Source organism: Myxocyprinus asiaticus, chromosome 36 (genome assembly GCF_019703515.2).
Source record: "Myxocyprinus asiaticus isolate MX2 ecotype Aquarium Trade chromosome 36, UBuf_Myxa_2, whole genome shotgun sequence".
NCBI classification, from domain to species: Eukaryota; Metazoa; Chordata; class Actinopteri; order Cypriniformes; family Catostomidae; genus Myxocyprinus; species Myxocyprinus asiaticus.
This window is the reverse complement of record NC_059379.1, coordinates 29,446,274-29,470,653: the sequence shown is the minus strand read 5'-3', so window position 1 is coordinate 29,470,653 and position 24,380 is coordinate 29,446,274. Positions and strand designations below refer to the sequence as shown.

Genomic DNA, 24,380 nt, shown 5'->3' with positions numbered 1-24,380 from the left:
CATCAAGCATGTTGGCAGTCGAAGAGCTGTAAACCTGATTTTTACATTTTCTGAAGAAAATGTGAGTGGTGCTTGCCAGTGCAAAAGAATTGCTGCCACAATGCTAGGGTTTTAGTGGATGATTGCAGGACAATGCCATTGTTTTTTCTTCATTTTTAAAATATCTTGTTTAATAGCAGAATTTATGGTTAAAGAACTACACTATATAATACTGAGGAAAATCCACCAATCAGAAAAAGCTGGTATAAAATATGCATTCCTGTTTACTGTATTACACCCTGTACAGCTGAAAACAACATGCTTCATGACTCACTTTTGGCACCCCTCTGTGGACATTTTAGCCAGAAAATGGGGCTTACACGAGCCCCTACGCCCAACAAAACTTACCACCTTGGCCACTGGGGGCAGTATTTTCTAATTTCGTTAAGCACAGACCAGTTTGTCTAAAGAAAAGTCAATCTACTTTTTTCCAATTTTACAGTGAGACCAGTCTGTTAGAACTGTTATGAAGGATTTTATGAAATCCCTATGGATAAAATGAATGGAAAAAAATACCTCCAGGACCAAACCGGCTGAAAAAGTAGATGGGCACTTTTGCACTTTATTTTTTGTTTTGATTTGCTGAGGCATTGCATGTGGAGAAGGTCTGCAGATTGTGCTGAATTCATTCTGACAGTGCTATGAGTTATTATGTTAGTATCTGTCTTTCTTGTGTTACTACAGATTCGATCTTCACATCTTCTGCTGTCTCTTCATTCCTGAGCGAGTAAACAGTATGTAGACCTCTTGTTTTGTCATGAATTTATTTCTGTTTGCATTGTCACTTGAAATTTTTTAAAAATGGGAAATGTGTGAAATAGAATTATAAGCTTTCAGACACTCTCTGGAAAACTGGCAAATGGAAGTCAGTTTAAGGAGTCAAGGATGTGGTTTGTGCTCAGTTTTTTCCCCAGTATGTCATAGGTGGGGCACGTGCAAGCCTCAGATGACCTACTTCTGGATGCCACTCAAAGAATCCCGTCTGAAACTCATCCGATGGTCAAAAATGGAAATCTTTCTTTTATGAGCTATTCCAAACCCATATGTCTTCTTTTAGTGCACTCTTTCATTGGCTTTGGTGTGTCTCGTAGAGCTTGAACATATTTTAAAAGAAAACAAACAGGTGTAAGCAAATTCTATAAATGTAAAGCTATGTTTTGGGTCCAACACAAGTTAAGCTCAAAAATGTATTTTTTATTACCACAGAAAATTATTTCAACTCCATCCCTCAGTTTGTAAAAACAAACAAAAACACTTTTACAGTAATGCATCACTGTACAATGAAGGAAGACATTACACTAGAATAGATGTGTACATAAAATTTGTTTCAGGCATTAACATTACACTAATGTAATAAATCACTTCCTAATCTTTGCTGTGCAAAGTTCTATCCAATTTTTTAACTCTTGTCATGACCATGTAAATTCGGTTAACCTGGTGACTTCCACACTAAATGCGCAACACTACCCTAAAGGACATGATGTAACTATTTGTGAAGCAGTGTTTACATGGAGCAAATTTCACACACAAATGTTAATCCACCAAGAAAATAATTCTTGGTGGATTAACATAAAATCAATATAGAGTTTTTATAAATAATAGTTTTCTACCAAGAAAATGGTGTTAATGCTAAACTGTCTTATCCTCAAAGAGTATTTGAGCGTACACAGTTCCTGTCTTTGCAGTTTTGGCATCGGGCAGTGGCTTCATCAGTTCAAGTTCAGCATATGTCAGACTCTCCTCTGCAATTTTGGGCTGTTGGTTCAGGAACAGGAACAGTAGGGAACAGATAAGTGAAGATTTTAAATAAGGTAAATATCAACATGGAATCAAAATTCATGTTCAAGTTGAAATTCAAAATTCCTATTTACTTTCTTAATGCACATTTATTGTCTTATTGCGCATGTTTCATGCATTTAATTCCAAATAATTGTTTTGCCTTCTTTTAGAAAACCCTATTTCGCCTCTGTTATAACTTTCCTTTTTAGCTGTCACCAATTCCTCACTTTTTTCAAGTCCTCCCCTCCAACCACCTATCATAAAAACACTTTATATGATTGAATTAATTCCTGAAGGGTAAAATTAAGTCTTGCACTACATATTTTTATTTTTAGTTTTTTGTCTTTTTGAATAACCCATTTCACTTGGAAATACATTGCCGACATAAAACAGGTTGTGAATAATGTTTGCTTTTGACTTTGAAAAAAAATAAAAATAAAATAAGATTAAATACATTTATTGGCAGTTTTGTAATACAAAGAGTTAACATACAAGGAACTTACCAAAACCACTTTCCTGGGTTGAGGTTTTAAAAGCTTTGGCTTTCGGATTTTGTCTGCAATAGGGGCTGAAATGGAATATTTCAGTTATTAAACGTTTATTTCAAAGTAACATTAAAAGAGTAAATTACTGTTATACACTTACTATTATACACAAATGTTTTTATTACGATGGCTTGACAAAGCCAACATACTGTTATTCTAAAAACTTGATTTAGGGTTTTTTCAAAATCCCTAAACTGAGACCAACAATTTTAACACTAACACCTCCTGGAGCTTTCAAGCTACATCTAGCAAACTTGGTATATACCTTTAGACTGATCTGACTTTGTGTCCTATGTCTTTTCTAACTGATTGGACACTCGGTTTACACACGATGGACAATCAAAAATAAGAGTTCTCGTTAGTTCAAACTCTAAAACTGTCAAACTTTTTTAATGTAAACAAAGCACAAAAGGCCTTTACTGTGCTCACTCTCTCTCTCCCTTTCTCTCTCTCTCTCTCTCTCTCTCTCTCTCTCTCTCTCTCTCTCTCTCTCTCTCTCTCTTTCTCTGTATCTGTCTGTCTGTCTGTATATTGGTTTATCTGACTGTTTGTCTATCTAGCTAGCTGGATGGCTGATTATTTTAATGTAATGTCTGTATAACCATTAAATGGCAAATTTTTACAACTAGTTTAAACTTTCAGACAAGGCTTTGTCAAGCCAACATCAAAATTTGTCCTGACATATTAGTTTATATTTACCATACAAATAAGATAAAAGTACACTGTAAGAAGTGGTAACCTGCAATTGTTACCTCATGGATTGTTACATGCATTCCTAACACTGATAACAGCAGCAAACCATCTTGCACACTGCCTCAGAGTTCATGAGCAATTGTAGGGATTGTTTTAGGAATGTTACCTTTAGCCGGTATCACTGGTGGCACATCTGGCTGCTCCGTGATTTTCTTTTTCTTGTACTTTCTCTTCTTTTTTGGAAGAGCTGGGGACAGGCTGACTAAACTAGTGACTGTCTCTCCTGAGCTGAACACAAATAGACACAATTGCTCTTTGTGAGGACAGTTGAACTTCTCCCCTGCTGTTACAAATTTTCCCCATGCTTTCCAATTTTCTTCATGTTTATTACCTGTTCTGTGGGCTCTTTACCAAATGATAGTTTTCTAGAAAAATTAAGAAATACAGATTAAGATGTCGCATTAGATGGTCATCAGAAGTTATTACAGGGGCATTAAAACTGTCCAACCCCAGGATCACTTCAAATGTATAGAGTATAAATACCAACATGCATGTTAATTGCACTCCATAACTTATACAGAAATTATTTATTAGACTACATTAAGTCAATAAAAGCATGATGAAAGTTCATACCTTTTAAACGTCTCTTCCTCTGCAGATATTGACAGCTCACAGCTACAGTGAACATGCACATGCACAAAATCCCAACACAACAAACCAGCACTGCACACAGATACACATCTGAAACACACAAGAAAAAAGACACCTCATACAGATCTACTCAAAAGACACAAGTGTATGTTCTACAGGTAAATGTAAAGGTAAAAAAACTCTCTCACTACACACACACACACACACACAAAATACACACACTTGACAACAGGATCTACACTAAAAAAAAAAAAAAAAGATTCTGTGTTGAAGTAAATAGCTAAATAACACCTTTTTGAAAATGAAAACCATTTAACCTGAATGGGAAAGAACATAAAACAGAGGATTTTTTTATCTGTCAAATACAATAAATAAATCAGCCAAAATGCAGACAAAACACACAGAAAAAGGGTGAGACTATAAAACATCCAGAGTGCAAAACATACACACCCACTCACACACACACACACACACACACACACACACACACACACACACACACACACACACACACAACAATGAACTGGTGAGACCATAACACAGAGCATTTTTTTTATTTGTCAAATAAAACCAATAAATCAGCCATAATGCTAAGCACACACACTCAGAAATGAGGGGGTAAGACAATAACAATAACACATGCACACACACACACACACACACACACACACACACACACACCACACACACACACATGCACACACACACTGTCACAGTCTGGCCTGACTGCCTCCTCTGTCTGTCAGTTTGTCTTGTCTGAGAGTTTTCCTGTGTTTGCCAGCTCCGTTGCCCTGAAAACAGCTCGTTCTCCAATTGACAAATCATTGGCGGCACCTGCTCCCCATTAACCTCTCCCTTCTTAAGCCCCCTCGTGTTGAGTCCTGTGTCGAATTGTTAATGTTTGTCTCCAGTCGGTTGGTTCCTGTATCTGTTATTGACTTCGGTCGGTTTCTGGATTATTGCTTTCTGAGTGTTTTTGTTCTGTTGGTTTTATCTCCTGTGAGATTTTTTTTTAATTATTATTAATAAAGCCTATATCCTTGCCTCCCTGCATTTGGGTCCTGCCTTGCTCTCATACCCAAATCTTGTCGAATGATTCGACAAGATTTGGACCCAGCAGAGGCATTATGGTCATCCTTCTTTTCCCATCTCCTACCCCCTGGAGCACCATCAGAGAGCATTCAGCTCAGCTTGACCAGCTTTAATCCCTCCATCAAGGGAAGGCTGACATGAGGGTTTTTGCCTGCGAGTTCCTGAGAACAGTTGAGGGGCAATCGACAATCGACGCTGCCCTCAAGGAACTTTTTAACACCTGCCTTGAGGCCGACCTCGGCTCCTGGGAGATGGGAAGTCTGGAGGTTTTATCGTTTGTGAGTTACCTGTCACACCGGGTGCATTGGGTTACCCCTGACAATGCCTGTTGACTCACCCTCATCCGGTCAGACCTCCAGATCTCCTATGACTCCTAAGCGGAAGACGAGGAGGAACGGTTCAGCTGGAGCCCCAGTACCCTCCTCCCAGGCCGCCAGACCCCGCCTCCGACCTGTACCCTCCTCCCAGTATGCCGAACCCCGCAGAGTAAAAAAAAGGTACTGCAAGGTACTGTACACTATCTGCAAGGTACACACCATCATATCTACACACTGCCACAGATGCATGAATGAATAGACATTGCATCATTCTATACTGTTCTTACTGTTTTTTATCATTTACTGTTCGTTGTTTTTATGCCTTTTATTGTTCATTGCTGTTCACCTCACTGATTTGAAAATGTTTGCAAAATAAATTTTTACTATAGAAAGTTTGAAATTGCAAAATGTTTACTCTGATTCTTCTGTCTTATATGCTAATTGAATTTTCACAATTTTGCAGTTCGTTTCTGTTAACTGCAAAAACTGACACTTTAAATCCATTTTAAAATGGTAAACTTTGATAAATAATAGTTTGATAATGTCTAAATATATCCAAATGCGTAACTTAAAATATATAATTACCTTACAACAAGCAATCAGACCACCCAGCATAGAACACTGCAGCCACCAACTGGCTATTATTGTGATTTTCAAGTCACGTTATTTATATTTTGTTCATGAGATTGCAGCAATCTGCCTCCAGTATATGTCACATTCTCATATTTCCTTCATGTTTCAATTTATAGAAGTGTAGGTTTTTACTAATGTTTATTTCAAAATTATTTAAAAAACAAAGTAACATTTCAAAACACTACCACCCCCAAAACCTCAAGGGTTAGGGAGCCCCCATAAGACTGGAATCAATTCGAGCACTAGAAACCGGGTTTGTAAAAATAGCGGCAGTTAATTAAATACAGTAGTTTACCCAAAAATGAAGATTCTGTCATTATTTACTCACCTTCATGTTGTATAAACCAGTATGACTTTCTTCTTCTGTGGAACACAAAAGGTGAATTACCAAGAATAAACTGGCCACTTTTTTTTAATTATTTTTTTTTTACAAGATTAACAATGCACTAACACTTTTTTTTTTGTTTGTTTGTTTTGTTTTTTCAAGAAAGAGAAATTTAGAAAGAATTAATTGAAATTATCCAGTCATAGTATGTTGGGAATTTTTTAATGTTTGGATAAAATCCGGTCTGTCATTTTGCATATTATCGTCAATTAAACCAAATATTATTTTAGTTGACTAAAATTATATACAATATATGTTCCTCATACAAAGCTATCGTAAGGCTTCAGAAAACTTGAGATATTTTTGAGTCATATGGACTACTTTAATGATATTTTTAGGGTGCTTTAGGTCATTGGAGCTTGACAGCCCCAGTCCTCATTTGCTTTATACACTGATTATATGGAAAAGACCGGCTATAGTATTCTCCAAAAATTGTGTTCCACAGTAGAAAGTAAGTCATATGGGTTTGGAATGATGCAAGGGTGAGTAAATGATGTCAGAATTTCTATTTGTGGGTGAACTGTTCCTTTAAGAAAAGCTATCTTTCCTTCCATTTCTAGACACTCACTGCATTGGAACACCATGCTCAGCATGTTTCTTTTTATCCGAGACAATATGGGTGAACACAGTTCTGGGGCTTACCTTCAAACAGACTCCAGAGTTCTTCCTTTGGTCTAGCAGCTGGGAGAACATGAACTGTGAGAGGAAGAAGGGAGAATTGCACACTCATCACTGTGGCTCCAAACCATTGTAATTACACAACACACACACAGATAAATCATGTTAATTACAGGGGAATTGTGTGTGGGATGACAGCAGCAAGGCTATCCCTCTCTCTCTCTGGATATCTTCTTGCTCTGTCCACAGCTCATGGTGGCTAACACCCACTGTGACGCCCTGAAATACGCATAACCACGGCAGTAGCTGATGACTGTAGGGATAGCTGGTACTACAAACATAGCCGTCCTGACTGCCCAGGAAGTTTTACCGCCTATTTGGGTGTGCAACAGATCACTGAAGAGCAAAATTTTATTTACAATCCTGTGTTGACTGTGATTTCTGTGTCAGCGGTATAGTTAAGCAATAAGGTACAAGAAACCTTGATATATTGTGAATATAGTCATAGCTAAGGGCCGTTGTTAGGCACGTCATGAATATGTTTACAATACAGCAAAACTTTGAATGCACTATTGCTTTAAAAAAATGGTTACTACATAATTAAAATATTAATGACACAAATTCTCATTAAAATGCTATAAATTGCATTCTTCTGCTAGAATATTATCCCTGACATTGCCTAACAGGACATTGCTATTTAACAAAAATACAAGCTGCTATTTGTGCTGTACAACGATATGGAAAACAGGTTTTTTTGTGTTAAAGCTGGTACCATATTTTAACTGGAACACTGTGTTAACCAATCAGCATCCAGAACCAGTAAAATATCCTTTTTACAACATTCTCTATACATTGGTTTTATTGTGTGGGTTAATTAGCAATTTATATATATATATATATATATTCATTTTATTCCATTTTAAATTATTTTTTGGTTCAGTGAACACGTGCATTCTCGAGTCGACTGACAGCCTATGTCTGTATCTAAAAGGTGACCTGTAAGGCGGGACTTTTTTCCTACATCCGCCATATTGGGCGTTCCAATTTCTCCCATTAATTTTAATACAAATGCTCTGTCTCGGGCTTAATAGACTCTGACTGTGGCTCAAAGTGTCAAAGTATGTATGCTAATCATGTATAACTAGCTTATTTGAGTTTTAATTGAAGTCCTGATAAATTGGTTTCATGAGTGCAGTATTCTTTATTGTATTACAATATTTCCTTTTGGCATCCCAGATGCATATGACTTTCTTTCTTCTGCATAACACAAATTAAGATTTTTAAAAGAATATCTCAGCTCTGTAGGTCCTCACAATGCTAGTGAATGTGTGCCACAATTTTGAAGCTCCAATATCCACATAAAGGGAGCATAAAAGTAATAGATATACTGTAACTCTGCTTATTGAGTATCTAGTACGTAGCCTTAGACACATATTTAGAATTTAGAACATGTATGGCATTTCCAGTTGGCTAAGCATATACTGTCTTCTGCATATAGCTTTTTCTGCTTGCACATGGACTACTGTAATGTGTAGGTGCTGGACAGAATGACCCAGGAGCAGAGGTAACAGTTCCAAAAATATTTATTAATAAAGTCAGTAATGTGCCACCATGCAGAGTAGAGAGTACTGTGTTCGTCAGTGGAGTGTGTGTGTCGTGGAAGTCAGGAGGAGCTTGGCAATGAGAGAGAAGTCCAGCAGACAATGCAAACAACAGCAGAAGTGTAGATCCCCGGCATGCGGGCATAGAGCAGAATTCCTTAGTGGATTGCCAGGCTGAACTCAGTGAAGACTGGAAGGCAAACCACAACCCGAACAACATGGGCAAATTAACAGAGTGACAAGACAGGACCAGCTAGACAAGGAGAGCGAGGTTAGTACTCAACTTAGCATAATAATCTGGCAAAGAAACAGAGAAACATGAGGGCATATGTAGGGAGTGCAATCAGGCTGGTACAGGTGTTGCTCGACAAGCAATAAGTGGCATGATTGGCGCCGCCCTGAGAACAATGACCAATCATGCCAGTCAAGCACGCCTGCGAAACACAAGGGAGAGAAAATGACAAAACAAACAAAACAAACCTGTGGTCTTACCAGAACCGTGACAGTACCGACCCCCCCCCCCCCCCAGGGACACATCCTGGCATCCCTGGCAGAATTACCTTGCCAGAGGTTAAACTCATCTATGAGGGCGTGGTCCACGATGTCCCCAGCCTGGACACAACACCTCTCCCCAGGTCCATAGCCCTCCCACTTGACCAGGTACTGGAGCCCTCTGCCACTCCGCCTAACATTGATCAGTCACCTGACCATATATTCTGGAGAGCCATCAATAAGACGTGGAGGAGGGGGAACGGGAGTGGCAGGATGTAACACAGAACGTAAAATGGGTTTGATTTTAGAAACATGAAAAACCGGATGGATACGCTTGAGGTGAGGAGGTAGTTTGAGACGAACCATCACCGGGCTAATGACCTTGGTAATGGAAAACGGTCTGATAAACCTGGGACCCAGATTACGTGAGGGGAGTCGGAGAGGGATGTCCTTAAAGGACAACCAAACCTTCTGCCCCCACATGTAAGTTGGGGCCTTAACCCGGTGCCGGTCTGCAGACCTCTTAACGTGAGCGCCATTCAGCATGAGGGCTTCTCTAGTGGCTTTCCAGGTTCGTCGGCACCTCTGCAAAAAGGCATGAATGGATGGAACCTGGACATCGAGTTCTTGTGCGGGGAACAGAGGGGGCTGGTAACCGAGGTTGCAAGGAGTTATGGGTGTACTCGACCCAGACTAAATGATCGCTCCAAGAAGATGGATTACGGGAGGCCACACAATGCAGAGCTTTCTCCAGCTCCTGATTTGCCTGCTCAGCTTGCCCATTTGTTTGGGGATGGAACCCAGAGGACAAACTCCCTGTAACCCCCAGCTGTCGGCAGAACTCTGCCCAAAAACATGACACAAACTGGGGGCCTCTGTCAGAAACCACATCAACCAAGAGGCCATGAATGCGAAAGACGTGATTAATGACTGCTACCGCTGTCTCCCTCGCTAAAGAACCGGTCCACTACAGTCAAAATGACTGTGTTGCCATGGGAGGGGGAAGACCAGTAACAAAATCCATGGCTATGTGCACTAGTGATGGCCACCAGAATCACTGTCTAAAGAGCATTTGGGTACGAGTTGCCCCAGGATAACAATTGAAGTTAGACGAGTGACCCCACTGTAGGACATGCGTCTGGACAGATCGTGGAACAAACAACCCGCTGGGCACGCGGCTGGATACATGGTGTTGCATAGAGCCGTACGGACTTTGGCCTCCACCTCCCAGTATACCATGCCCACCACGCGAGTGGAGGGTAGAATGGTATCCGGTGGGACAGTGGAGGTCTCGACTTCAAAACATCGACAGAGAGAGTCGGGCATTATGTTATTAGAGCCCGGGCGATACGACAGCACAAAATTAAAGCATGCAAAAAATAATGCCCAGTGGGCCTGCCTAGAGTTGAGACATTTGGCGCTAAGAATATGACCAACAAAAACCAGTGCGTGTGGAGGTGAGATCTGTCAAAGGTGCAACAAGCTGACTGTAATACATAATAAACCTCTGATAAAAATGAGTGAACCCCAGAATGAACCCCAGAAACCGAACCGATTGTACATGAAAAGCACATTTCTCCGCCTTGACGAAAAGCCGATTCTCTAACAGTCACTGGAGCACCCTCCTGATGTGTTGCACATGATCCTGGATATTCTGGGAGAAGATCAGTATATCTTCTAGAAAAATGAACATGAACCAATAGATCATGTCTCATAATCATTCACGAGCCCCTGGAAGATGGCAAGGGGGTTGACCAATCCTAAAAGCATAACCAAATATTCAAAGTGCCCCCTATGGGTGTTAAATGCCATCTTCCAATCATCCCCCTCCCTAATTCGGTGATAAGCATTGTGTAGGTCCCACTTCGTAAAGACGGACGCCCCTTACAAGAGTTCGAAGGACATCAACGGCAAAGGATAACGATTCTTTACCGTGATGTCATTCAGCCCCAGATAATCTATATGGGGTCTAAGCGAGCTATTCTTCTTCTCCACGAAGAAGAACCTCGCCCCTACCGGCGAGGAGGAAGGGCGAATGAGACCATCTGCCAGAGAATGTTGACGGCACTCCGGATAAGTCCGCTGGTTCATCCTGCAATGAAACACTAGACTGGTCAGGGGAAATAGCAGAGTTAAGACAGACAATAAGGACTCCAATATGGAATGTGGGCATCAAATCGTCCAGAATACACAGGCGTCGCGGGGGCTGGTGAGGAAATCTTGGAGATGGGTGGTGCTGTTGCACATAGGAAGTGAGATTGGCGAGACGTGTGGCCATTGCCTCCAAATCCTGGTTAGTGGCAGCAATCTGGTCTTGCTGACGTTTCAGCAGAACTCCCTGCTGAGAAAGGGTGGAGCATAGAGTGTAATCCTCTGCTGTGTCCATGTTGTGGCCAGATTATTCTGTAATGTGTAGGTGCTGGACAAAATGATCCAGGAGCAGAGGTAACAGTTCCAAAAATATTAATTAATAAAGTCAGTTATGTGCCACCTCACAAAGTAGAGAGCAGTGTGTTCATCAGTGAAGTGTGTGTGTCATGGAAGTCAGGAGGAGCTTGGCAGAATCCTCCGTAGAAGCTTGGCGATGAGAGAGATGTCCAGCGGACAATGCGAGCAACAGCAGAAGTGTAGATCCCTGGCATGAGGGCACAGAGTGGAATTCCTTACTGGATTGCCAGGCTGAACTCAGCGAAGACTGAAAGGCAAACCACAACCCGAACATCGTGTGAACTCAGCGAAGACTGAAGGCAAACCACAACCCGAACAACACGGGCAAACCAACAGAGTGACAAGACAGGACCAGCTAGACAAGGAGAGTTAGGTTAGCACTCAAATTAGCATAATAATCTGGCAAAGAAACAGAGAAACATGAGGGCATATGTAGGGAGTGCAATCAGGCTGGAACAGGTGTTGCTCGACAAGCAATAAGTGGCATGATCTGCGCCACCCTGAGAACAATGAACATTCCCATGAAAACGCCGATCATGCCAGTCGAGCACGCCTGCGAAACACGAGGGAGAGAAAATGACAAAATAAACAAAACAAACCTGCGGGCTTACCAGAACCGTGACGGACTACTCTTTATTTCTCCATTCTTGGATCCTGCAGAAATATGCTTATTTTTGGAGCTCTTGTTCTTGCATGACAGAACTTGGGATGGACAGAAGCTCTTTTGAATCATAGGGCTCAAATCTGAACAAAAAGTGCCAGATACAAAATTGCCAGTGGTTTACAGAAGGCTTGTGTCCCTGTACAGGATGCCCTCGGCCAAAAATCCTTTTTTTTTTTTTTTTTTTTTTTAAAGGCCTGAAGAATCCTCACAGAATATGCATGAATAGATACATGTTTTAACATAACAGCATGAATTGACACAAAAATGATTTCATTGCATGGCAACAGCATAATCAGTAATGAAAAGAAGTAGTGAATGTATGAAAGAGTATTAAAAAGTTGTGAAAATAAAAGTGAACAAAATTTTCCTCTGTATTTGCAATGTGAATGCAGTGTATGACAGCTAAACCTCACAAAGGCTTATTGGTTGAATGCCTTTTTATTTAACATGACAAGTTACTTGCCATTTAGCAATGGAAATAAAATTAGCAACAGCATAAATAATACAACCATTTTTTGAATTGTGTAACTTCTGCACAACAAGTGTAGCCAAATGGAATTGTAAGAAACAAACAGGTTTCCTGGACAACCCCCTCTTCCATTGGTCAACAAACAGTTAATCCCACCCCAAACTCGAGCCATTGGTTGACACAGTTTTGCTGTGTGGGCTAATTGGGAAAGAGAGCAATGCTCTGAAAACGTTACAGAGCCATAGTAGGGGTTGGGAAATGAGAACTGTTTTTTGTTCAAAACCAGTTCCGTTTAAAAAAAATACTGAAATATTCTGAAATCATGACGGTTCTCGAATGTGTTTCACCACTGATGAAGATGCTTCACCATACTAAAATACTATGACAGTGTTTCTTGTAGTACTGCACACACACACACACACACACACACACAAAAAAACAGTGCAACCAGTGTAGTCCGATTCCTGAATTAATTACTCTTATAAACCAGTTCTTTTGAATGTTCAGTGTGAAACATACAGTGTGATCAGGGTAGTACGATTCCCAAATGAATTGCTCGAGCTAGTTCTTTTGAATTTACACCACAAAACATACAGTGCTAGCTCTCGATTTATTTATTTTTTACTCTTATCAGTCAGTTCTTTAAAGGTGAATGAAAAAGCTTGCTGAACAAGCAAGTAATTCATTTTGTCATGACTGACTCGAAATGAACCAAGAAATGTTACTGTGTTATGTCCTTAAGGCTTGTGATACTTAAATCAGAGTAACTACTAAATGGTTGTTGTTGATATGACAATGTACTGAAGATACACATTATAAGTTTTGATATAATTAGTGGTATCTTATAAAAATGAATGAACTAAGAAAACATTTTAATTTAAATGTCTGTGTAAACACACCTTTTGCAAGAATCTGTTCTGATAAAATATTAAATCAATTCATTATTCTGTAACAGGTTGTTTAGCAGAGTAAATCCAATAAGAACTGCAGTTCTTATAAAAAATTAAAAAAAGGCTTCTTCAAAATACTAAAATTATTGTTAATATAACCATTAAGGAACCGCAATTCTTAAGGAATTGGAATTGGAACCAGGATTGTTAAATTCTTTACAATTTCCATCCTTAGCCACAGTGATTACAGTTTCAGGAAAATTAACCTACGCATGGCTTACTTATACATGTAGTTGTCTCTGCATATTAAGCTGGGATGGGAGAAAGTATTTTAAAAATGAAAAAATTACACACTTCAGCTTTTACTCAAATTAATGTTTTTTTTTTTTTTTATCCACAAAGACGGATTAAGAATTCACCAGTTTACCCTATGAAGGCTTTATTTATGTCTTTCAAAGCACGTTCTGAAAAGAGTGGCACAAAACATCTCCCTACAGCATCATAAAACCCACAAACAGTATTCAGGGTCAGTATTCCCTGCTCTTTCTGTGCTACTGTGTATTTAAATCTTCACCACATCCTCCCTTACATGGCAGATGCTCTTCAGATCAGTCTTTTTGAAAATACTCACAGTGGAAAATATGACCATGTTCTAGGGAACAGCAAGTTTTAGGCTTAGTCATATGGCCTGGTTTTAGGACTACTTTACTTATTTGGTTAGAAGACCTAAAATGAAATGTTTATTTTGTTTAGAACAGTGTTTCCCAACCTTTTATTTTCCTACAGTATGTCCCCAACAGACCCATCATCAGAATCAGAATGAGCGTTATTGCCATGTATGTTACACATACAAGAAATTTGTCTTGGTGACAGAAGCTTCCAGTGCACAAACAATACAACGACAAGACAGAGATAATGAAAAAATAGAATAAAAATAAAAAGTGAATAGAAAACATAAGTATATATAGAAATACACAATAAGACAATACATACATACATACATACATATATATACACAGTATGTATGTATATACATATATATATATATATATATATATATATATATATATATATATATATATATATATATATATATATACGTATGTACAAATACGAATCTGTTATATAAGATGTTATATTTGTTTGATAAATATAAATAGACTAAGCTGTGTATTGCACATAATTATTGCTCAATGGGGCAGTTTTAACTGTTCATGAGATGGATAGCCTGAGGAATTTTTTTTTCTTGTGCCTGTGCTCTGTAGCGCCGGCCAGAAGGCAACAGTTCAAAAAGATAGTGGGCTGGGTGAGTGGGCTCCAGAGAGATTTTTCCAGCCCTTTTCCTCACTCTGGAAGTGTACAGTTCTTGAAGGGAGGGCAGGGGGCAACCAATAATCCACTCAGCAGTCTGAACTTTCGTTTGTAATCTTCTGATGTCTGATTTCGAAGCTGAACCAAACCAGACAGTTATTGAAGTGCAGAGGACAGACTCAATGACTGCTGAGTAGAACTGTATCAGCAGCACCTGTGGCAGTTTGAACTGGCAAAGGAAGTACAGACTTATGCTGGTTTGATGTGGTCTTGCTGTTGGACCAGCATCACTGTAAAAATCCTGAGATTCTCAAAGCACTGTTTGGGGTTTCTCAGAAGCCATACTGGGAATCCTCTGGAAAACCTCAAGGCACCCTTTGAGTTCTCTGATAGCCCTTTTCCACCGACATGGTTCAGGGCGGGCTCCTGGGCCAGTATGATTTATGGAACTGTTCCGCGCATTTCCATCGCAGAAAAGGCCGTTCTGGGGCCGAAAACCTGGTTCCATACTGGCCCCAAAAGCTAGCTGATCTCTTCGTAGGAATGCTACCGTCTGCAGCAAAGAGTACTTCTTTGCTCTATGAAAACGATAAAAAAAAACTATAAAATTATCAAGCATTAAAAGCGCTCAGGTAACACGGACGAAATGAGCACTCTACTTGCGATATGGTCTTAATGGAGATCCCAGATAAACTAGAGATATTGCAAAGGAAAAAAGTCTACGAAAGAGAAACGGCATGAAAATGGTGCATGCCGGCTTCAAACGGATGATTGACCATATCACAAACAAATAGAAAAACACGTAAAGAAGTACTGGGACCATAAGTAAGACCCAGGCAAAAGCGGCAGTGGACGCAGCAACAATATTTTGGAGACTGACCAGCCTGCTATCTAACTGGGGCATTGAATTCAGTCAGTCATGCTCGAGATAAACACTGAATCTCCTGTGTTCTCTACAGTTGATCTCAGTAAGTTATTATAATTTGCCAGCTTTGTTAGCTTTTCACTTTTCACTTTACACCTTATACTGTTGTCTTCTTATTTTGTGCATTGTTTTGTCCAGTAAGGGGATTTTTGACCATCTACTCACTAAGTTAGGAAGATCACGGCTATCTGTTAAGTAAACTGGTGGGATTCTCAATCAAGACGTAAACATACTATTAAATGCTATGGCAAAAATCCAAATATAACCATCTGCTACACCAATGTTTATAATGATTTTACAGTTACAGTTTACAGAACTTAGCAAATTAAGCCATAGTTCATACAAAATAATGTAATACTAATTACATTATCTGTCGTCTTTAGCGTAGGTCTTTAGTCTCTGGCAATCTTGAAGAGCATTGTAATAACGTTGGATTGCATTAATCCCTATGTTTTAATATGTCCTCAAAAACAAGTGTAAAAGCTGTATACAAACAGATTGACGTCCCATGTTTGTTTGTGGGCAGGTGAGGTAGTCACGTGAAACTACCACGTAGCCCGTTACGTCATCGTTCGGTTCTCAAGTCAGTGGAAATGCGTGGCTGGTTTATGATACGGCACGAGAACATCGTCATTTTGGTGGAAAAGGGCTATGAGAAACTTAGCTGCTTTTCCACTTTCGAGCTGAATGGTTGTGAGCATGGTGAGTAACTGTTCCAGTTACATTTCAACTTCAGCATGGTTCGGTATGCCCGTTGGCTTGCCTGACTCCAACAAAACCGAATACCAATAGAATAGAATTCAATAAGAATCAAAATATTACAGGTAGTGCCACACTTGTTGAAAGCACACACCAAAAACGTCATGATATCTCATTCTTTTAAGCAACACCTTGATGACACCACCCCCCCCCAGAGATTTGAGATTCAGACATAAAATACAGCATATTCAGCATTGCCCGCTGTAGGGAAATGAGCAAAGGAAAATCACTTTGCGATATTCCAGTAGTGTTTTTAATAGTCAACTAGCTGGTGCAGAATGATTACTCAATTAGTTGATTACTCGTGCACATCATTATTCTAATCCTGATTTTACATCACCACAGTGGAAAAATGTACCGCAACAGTGCCAGCAAGCCTGGACTGGTAAGGTACAGCACTCTTCTACAACAAAAACTGTTTGGCCTGATGGTGAAGCGGCTTCTTTCTTAGTTCCTATAAGAACTCTAAAGACGGTAACAGTTCCTTCAATAACTCCATCATAAGGAAAAGGTTTTGAGGCACTTGAGGGTTTCCTCCATGGTCTTTCTGGTGAAGCTGGTTGACCAAGGTAGTCTGGCTAGTTAAGCTAGGTAAGAAGCCTGGTTGAGGCCACCAGCACACCAGCACACCAGCATCCGATGCCAGGAACCAACACATAAGGTGACCTTCAACGCTGGTCTTTTCAACAAGATATGGAATCATAAGTTAGAGAAATGTCTCACCTCTGAGCTGTGTGGAGGCTGAGCTGTTGGTTAAAGCTTTCCAACGTTCCTGATGCTTCTTAAACTCCTGAACCCTGCAGCTGTAAAGACCCCTGTCCTTCTCTGTGATGTTCAAGATGAGAAGGTTATATATCTTGCCCTGCTTCACCACTGTCAAATTTATTTTGGGCTTGTGGAAGCTCTTGGTGTAGTTTCCGTAGAACTTTGCTCTCTGCATGTTAACTCTGGCCACCAGTAGTTCCTCTCCTCCACACTCAGGCAGGAACATCCAGCGTACAACGGGCAGGCTCGCCGACCAGCGCCGTTGGGTCACCTGACAAGACAAGGTGGCGTTATCCCCCTCAGCCACCAACGTGAATGGAAATGGAGTGACTGTGACGTTGATAGAAGAGCAAACATCTGGAATCAAAAAGTACAAAGGTAACATTTAAAGGTGAAGTTTGTAGTGACTCCAAACTGAACTGCAATCTGTTTCTTTAAGTGGCTTGACTGGGCTGGACATAACAACATTGGCTCCACCAGTGCCATGAGTTTGGGAAAGAACTGAATACTTTTTTAAAAACTTGTTTGTAAATGGTCATTATTTTGCAATTCTATTTGGTGATGTTAGTGCAGACATTACACACTTCATCTTTAAATTTAAGACAGTCGAGTCTTCCAAGTGATACGTTTTTTGTGGTAAATGTTAACTGAATAAATTATTATAATTTTTTTTTAAATAACCCAATTTCTTATTCACTGGCTGTGTGCGAAACCTAAAGCAGCTGCCTCGCTGCCCAGTCAGTCGATACTGTAACTTCTTGTTGCCTTCCTTCATATATTGTTTGCAAACTTTCAGACACAGCAATTGTCTTGGTCATGGTTTGTGTATATCAGACATTTGTCTGCAGACATTACTGCAGAAGAGTGAAGTAATGCCTTGCTGTGAAATTTAGAGTTTTTCCAGATACTGCTTCGTCTGCTTTATGAGCTCTCTTTGAAAGACCATCTGGGGAACATTATTTGGGTAGATACAGGCACAAGTCCCCACAAATAATGGAAAGGAGAGAAAAAATTTCATTCTGTTAATGAAAAAGTTGAATCTCTATTTTATAATATATTATGTGTGTGTGTGTGTGTGTGTATATACATACATATATATATATATATATATATATATATATATATATATATATATATATATATATATATATATATATATATATATATATATTTTTTTTTTTTTTACTTTTGTGAATTAGTCAAAATCTGATTTTACTAAAAAAGCCTGATCATGGCAACATTTTTGCTAAAAGCAAGTACATGTTTCCCTGAAACATGAGGTTTTCAAGGTTAATGCTCTGTCGAGTTGCAAATGAACAAAACCAACCTCCCTACCCTAAACATAACCGGTAGTGTCAATAAAAGTATGTGACATAGAAAACGCAGTTGCTGAAGCAACCATTTCATTTTGTGGTGCTTCTATAACACTTTTGACTTACGTGTCGACTCTTCTTAGTACCCCGATCAGGGTATGAAATGAACTTTTTTGCCCACTAGCCACAGTGGCGGGTGAATTCCCAATTTGACCATAATATTGAAAATGACCGTGATAATTTAAAAGGGAAATAAATAAAAGGGAAACTTATTGTTCAAGAACCATATCTTAAGTTGTACTGAATTATGGCACATATGACAATTCACATGTAGTCCCAATGTTGTTGCATCCTGATATGGTCTGAGATCGCATGCAGCATTCTGATAGACAACACAATTCATGCAAATTGTTCCCAGATGACTGACAGAGAAGAAATAGTGAGAACTCGCTATGCGCGTAAGCGTCAATAAATCTCAGAACACACAGAGAATCAGACATGCGCATCAACGGCTTTTCTTTCGTCTGTTCTTCAAAATACAAGCAAGTGTGCTTCTTTACACTTGTGTCTTTGCATCTATCGGTATTTATTGTAATTTGTCACTCCTAGATGTCTTACAGGTTGCCCGCCACAGTGTCGGGTTGATGTGCAAAATGAATGTTAATTTCATACCCTGACCCGACCCCCGATCCTTTAAGTCGGAAGTGCAACACACTTTCATTTTTGCCGCATCACATTTAGATTGTGTGTGAACAAGTTTGTAAATGCAGTTGGTTATGTAATGCAAGTATAAAAATGTATCACCTTACAAGTTCTGCGCTATAGTAAAAGTTTGTAGATATCATACGATAGCATTGTGTGAGGAAATGAGAATCAGCCATTTTACTCGTGATTTGTGTGAAAGGGAATAAAAGTAATTGTTTTTGGAGCGCCTCTGGTGTTTATCACCAGGGAAATGCCACGATATGTACAACAGTCCACATACATATAAATAATCTTGCAAAATGCAGTTATAGTAACATTAATATCTATCAGAATTGCAACTTTCCACAGGCAGTAAGCATGTTTTTAAAGGAAGGAAACAACCTCAACTGGTGTGTCAGTTCTGTCTGTGAGGATGCAATGCTATTTATAGACTCAAAGTGATCACACACACACACACACACACACACACACACACACACACATGTTGGTGCGGCTATCATTATAAGGACTCTCCACAGACATAATGATTTTTATACTGTATGAATTATAGATTCTATCCCCTAACCCTAACCCTAACCCTAACCCTACCCGTAAACCTAACCCCCACAAAAATCTTTTAGCATTTTTACATTTTCAATAAAACATCGTTTAGTATGTTTTTTTTAAGCAATTTGAATTATGGGGACACTAGAAATGTCCTCATAAACCACATTTATAGCATAATACCCTTGTAATTACGAGTTTGTAACCAACAAAAATGTCCTTGTAAACCATCCAAACCTGCCCCCCAGCCACCCACCCACCCACCCACACACACCCACCCACACACACACACCACACACACACACACACACACACACACACACACACACACACGCACACACGCACACACACACAATGTTGGTGAGGCTATCCTAATGAGGAATCTCCATAGACATAATGTTCTTTATACTGTAGATTCTATCCCCTAACCCTCACAAAAAAACTTTCTGCATTTTCACATAAAAAAAAAAAAAAAAGAAAAAAAGAACAGTTTAGTATGTTTTTAAGCGATTTGACTTATGGGGACACTAGAAATATCCTCATAAACCACATTTATAGCATAATACCCTTGTAATTACCGTAACCTAAAAAAAATGTCCTCGTAAACCATCCAAACCCGCCCACACACACACACACACACACACACATCACAAAATATTCTTAGGCTAAGAGAAAATGTGACTTGACTGAAATCCTCTTTTTATGATCACACATTTTCTCTGAAAATGTCATTTTATGCTATACATATTTTGAACATACAGTGGGGTCCAAAAGTCTGGAACCACTGGTGAAAATGACCCAAAAGAATTAGTGGAAAATATTTTGTTTATTTTATGCCATGCCATTAATTAATTAATTAATTAATTAATTTTCAAAATCCTTAAACTTTCTGTCCAGGCTTAAAAGGAAAATAATCCAAGAGATCTCAGACATTTGGACCGCACTTTAAACCAGCTTGACTGACTTGGACAACGCACAGACCATCTAGTCTATCCCTTGTATGACTGTCTGTATATACTCAAACTCACAACTATTACATTGTCCATCACCTTTTATTTAAATGAAAATAAATAAATAAATAGATTAAATAATAATAATAATAAAAAAACAATAAAAATGGAAAAAAAGAAACAGGCATTAGATATATCAGTTTGCAGTTATTTACACACAAAATATACAGTACAGTAGGCTGAGATTTTCTTGGCTATATTAAACATAAGATTTTGTTTCAGACTGCACTTACCTCCAAAGAAGACACTAGTCAGGAGAGCTGTTACCACTGTGGAGATCTTCATTCTCCAGTCTGATAGGCTCCATGCAACTCCAGTTGAATGTGTTCACAAAAAATTCACCCGTGAATTCCTCGACTCTTTTTTCCCCCCCATTTTTCCTCTGTGTAACTCGATACAGGCCACACTCTGTTTTTACTTAGTGTACACCCCTCTCTCCTCCCCATTTGTATAGATCAACACACTACACTCAATAAAAGAAATGCAATTTCCGTTCTGTTCTGTTTATGTGCAGTGGTATTCTTAACTAAATACAATAAAAATGTGCTGATTTGGAAACACACAAACCACAGCTAGTCTCTTAATCAGACTATATCTCTGTGCTGAAGTGTTAATTATTCCAACTCTTAACTTTAAATTTTGTGATTTACATTTCCCCTATTTAAAGTTATTTTTTCCCACCTATTTAATTCAGGATTTTGACAGTTGCCTGTCAAGATGTTTCAGAACAAAATGGTTGTTGATGTGGGATGTAGTTTTCAGAAATGTATTGACAGATAAGAATGGATCTGGCTGCAGGGCCCTGCAGAAGTAACTGGATTTGTTTACAAGATCACTCTTGTTCTTGAGACTGATGGTTTTCCAGCTGATAGTGGAAACAGATGTACAACAGCAGGAAACAACTGACTGCCCTCCTCTGGATAAAGTGTGATATTGCATGCTTCTTAAAGAGAGAGTTCACCCAAAAAATTTAATCCTGTCTTCATATACTCACAAAAAATCCCATAAAAGAGTTCCATATGACCGTATGAATATTCTCAACCCATATGATGGCTCAAGTGTTTGGGATACACTAATAACTGACAGTCTTACCTTGATCACAATTTAGCATTTTTTGGGAAACTATCCCTTTCAAAGTACCAAGTAAGCCTTTTGCATGTTAATTCCACCAAAAAGTGTAAACTTGCGCTATGAATGTTGTGTTGCTTTTAAAACATTGCCAAACCAGACAGCATTTGTACATGTTTAATCATAAGTGCAGGACTGTGTAATTTTATACAAACATAAATCTTAGATTAACAGTAAAACTGCCTTGAGTGAATGATTCATTAACCCTTGACTTTTCCCTTTTAACATCTGTATGTTAGAGTTGATGACTTGTGAACAATTTGTGATTGGAAATTATGGCATGGCTTGGATTATGGCATCTTCTCTCAAAAATGATATTTAGAGAGACTGAGGAAGTGAGTAGTGAATGAGAAGTGTCATTTTGTGAATATATCAGGTAGGCAAAAAGCAAGATGTAATGAAATGTAAAGGTCCCCATTCTTATTTCAAATTTAGATAGAACATAAAATATGTTGTTTTGTGTAGCTTTCTAATCAGTTTAATATCATAACATTAGTTTGTCTTCAGAAGTAGTTAGTCTCTCCTGCTCTCCACATCAGTGGCCCTATAAAGAAGAGGTCATACATTTAAGAAATACACTTTAGACAAACAACTATCATACATGTGGGAAAGGAACAGCATAGTTTTATGACCTGCATATGAAATGTTCTTTCCGTACAGATGGCCTTCTTAGTGATCCCTCTTTAAAAATGCAAATATATATATTGATATTACATAATATGATATTGTTGTTATAATTAATATGATTATTTATTATTGATTATTATTGATTATTTATTTGATTAAAGCTAGTATGATTTATGATTATGATTCAATTAGAATTATGGAGCAGTTCTTACCTGATGACTCAGTCTCAAGCACTTGTTTTTTGATCATGCAGATCATTATTACAAGAAAACAGATGGAAAAGACAAGGCCAATCATTGCTCCTATGAGAGCATATTTTATTTCTGAGGCTCAGTGGAAAGAAAAAGAAAAGAAAAAGACCTAATTAGGACAGCAATCACCTCTAAATGTGTTTTGAATTGTTTCATCTCATACTAGACCCTGTGTTTGTAGTCTCCTACCTGGTTCATCACTGGAGGAGTTTTGTCCCTTTACCCAAGTCACCAACAAGCAATCTGTAAGATATTAATCAGTTATCTTTATTCAACATGGTTAACTTCATCTTCAGATGGTTACCTTCAATTAATATTAAGGAACAATTTTGATTTTAGCATTATGTTGCCTTTAATGCTCACCATTTGCTTCTTGTCTATGAGTCTAATTTTGTCATGCTTTATTTTCCATAGCCACAAAACTAATAATGAAATGTGTAGTTTGTATAGTCAGCCATATAGGCCTACTGTTTTTATGTGTCTCTACTTTTCAGGTTGCTTCAAAATGACCTATTTACAGTTGGTAGAACAGGAACAGTTTGAGGTCAGCTTGCCAGAAACAGTTACAATCAAGACCTGCACGGAGGAAGTGAAATTATATCTCTAATAGCTACATTACATCACTACATCACTTTACACTGAGGCATGTAAGAACTTTAATAAAAAAAATGCAAACGATTGCCATTTACAGTAGCTTATATTAAAAAAAGAACAGTAATACAGCAAGAGGCAATGTCAAACTGTTACAAACTAACCTGTGAAGTGATCCATTACAGTTTGTATCGTTCCTACTTCCTACATGCCTTTTACAATCTTATTAAGGGTTTATTATATTTAAATAAAAGCATTATATTAGATTATAAAGGATATCTATAGTTCATTTGCTACTAACTGAATATCTTTAGAATATCTGATGTCACTAAGTTGACAAACTTTGGCAAATTCAGTGATTATTTCATCCTAAAATGCACTTGTTTCATTAACCCAGAAGCAAACATGACTTTTACTTGTGGAAACTGTGTCAAACCAGCCAATCAGATTAGAGATTACTAGATATAAAGTGTAGTCCAATTTTGTGTGCATAATGTATCAGACAGTGAAAGTGAATGGATAGTTCTTGTCTGAAAAATAAATAAATAAATAAATAAAATAAAAAATCTCAACCCCTAAATCTATGATGATATTCTGGACCCTTGATATTGCTTGGTCCCTCCTTTAAGTCTATGGGATTTTCCCCCCACACAAGTTTTATTGTCTGCCAGGAGAACATGGTAAGTTCTCTCACTAAGAAAAATAACAGCGCACCTCTCCTCAAGAAGCCATGCAATTTGAGGTATTATTCATGTTTCTACCACAAACAATGCTGAGTTTAATACTTAAAAAAATAAAAAATAAAAAAAATAAACTAATCTATAAGCAATAGTGATGCTTGTTTAGCAGACAGCATTAATTTATTCCATTCTTTAGGTCAAAGTATACTTATGAGGTCAACACATACAGTATAAACATTCTATACTTTGATATCTAATTCATGTTTTAGGATTTTTTCTTAATATTAATTATACCTTTGATGTCTTAGAGAACCAATTTAGTAATAATAAAGAAAAATAATTATGTCCCTGATGAAAATAAGCGAAATGTTAGAAAATTACAGCTTCCAGAATATATAACTACTTACCAATGGTGAAGATAAAGGAGATGGCTGAGCAGTATCTTGCATGGTCAAA

The 24,380-nt window shown here is 38.4% G+C and overlaps 1 protein-coding gene across 1 annotated transcript; it reads right to left on the bottom strand.

Annotated features, from left to right (window-relative positions):
* Positions 1-786: 786 nt before the first annotated feature.
* LOC127427484 (V-set and transmembrane domain-containing protein 4-like) lies at positions 787-21,015 on the bottom strand. Its single transcript, XM_051675119.1, has 8 exons — positions 20,881-21,015; positions 17,035-17,433; positions 6,777-6,830; positions 3,690-3,797; positions 3,448-3,481; positions 3,223-3,344; positions 2,322-2,386; positions 787-1,794 (listed from the first exon to the last, which is right to left on the bottom strand). Exons 1-8 carry the CDS (start codon positions 20,930-20,932, stop codon positions 1,669-1,671), a joined length of 960 nt encoding a protein of 319 aa, XP_051531079.1. The 5' UTR covers positions 20,933-21,015; the 3' UTR covers positions 787-1,668.
* Positions 21,016-24,380: the final 3,365 nt, after the last annotated feature.

Bases quoted from the DNA above. Each gene is read 5' to 3' on its own strand.
- LOC127427484 (XM_051675119.1), bottom strand. From the start codon at position 20,932: ATGAAGATCTCCACAGTGGTAACAGCTCTCCTGACTAGTGTCTTCTTT. The intron at 2,387-3,222 runs GTAACATTCCTA...ATTCCATTTCAG, and splicing joins ACCAGTGATACCGGCTAAAG to CCCCTATTGCAGACAAAATC. The intron at 1,795-2,321 runs GTAAGTTCCTTG...CTGAACCAACAG, and splicing joins AACCCAGGAAAGTGGTTTTG to CCCAAAATTGCAGAGGAGAG.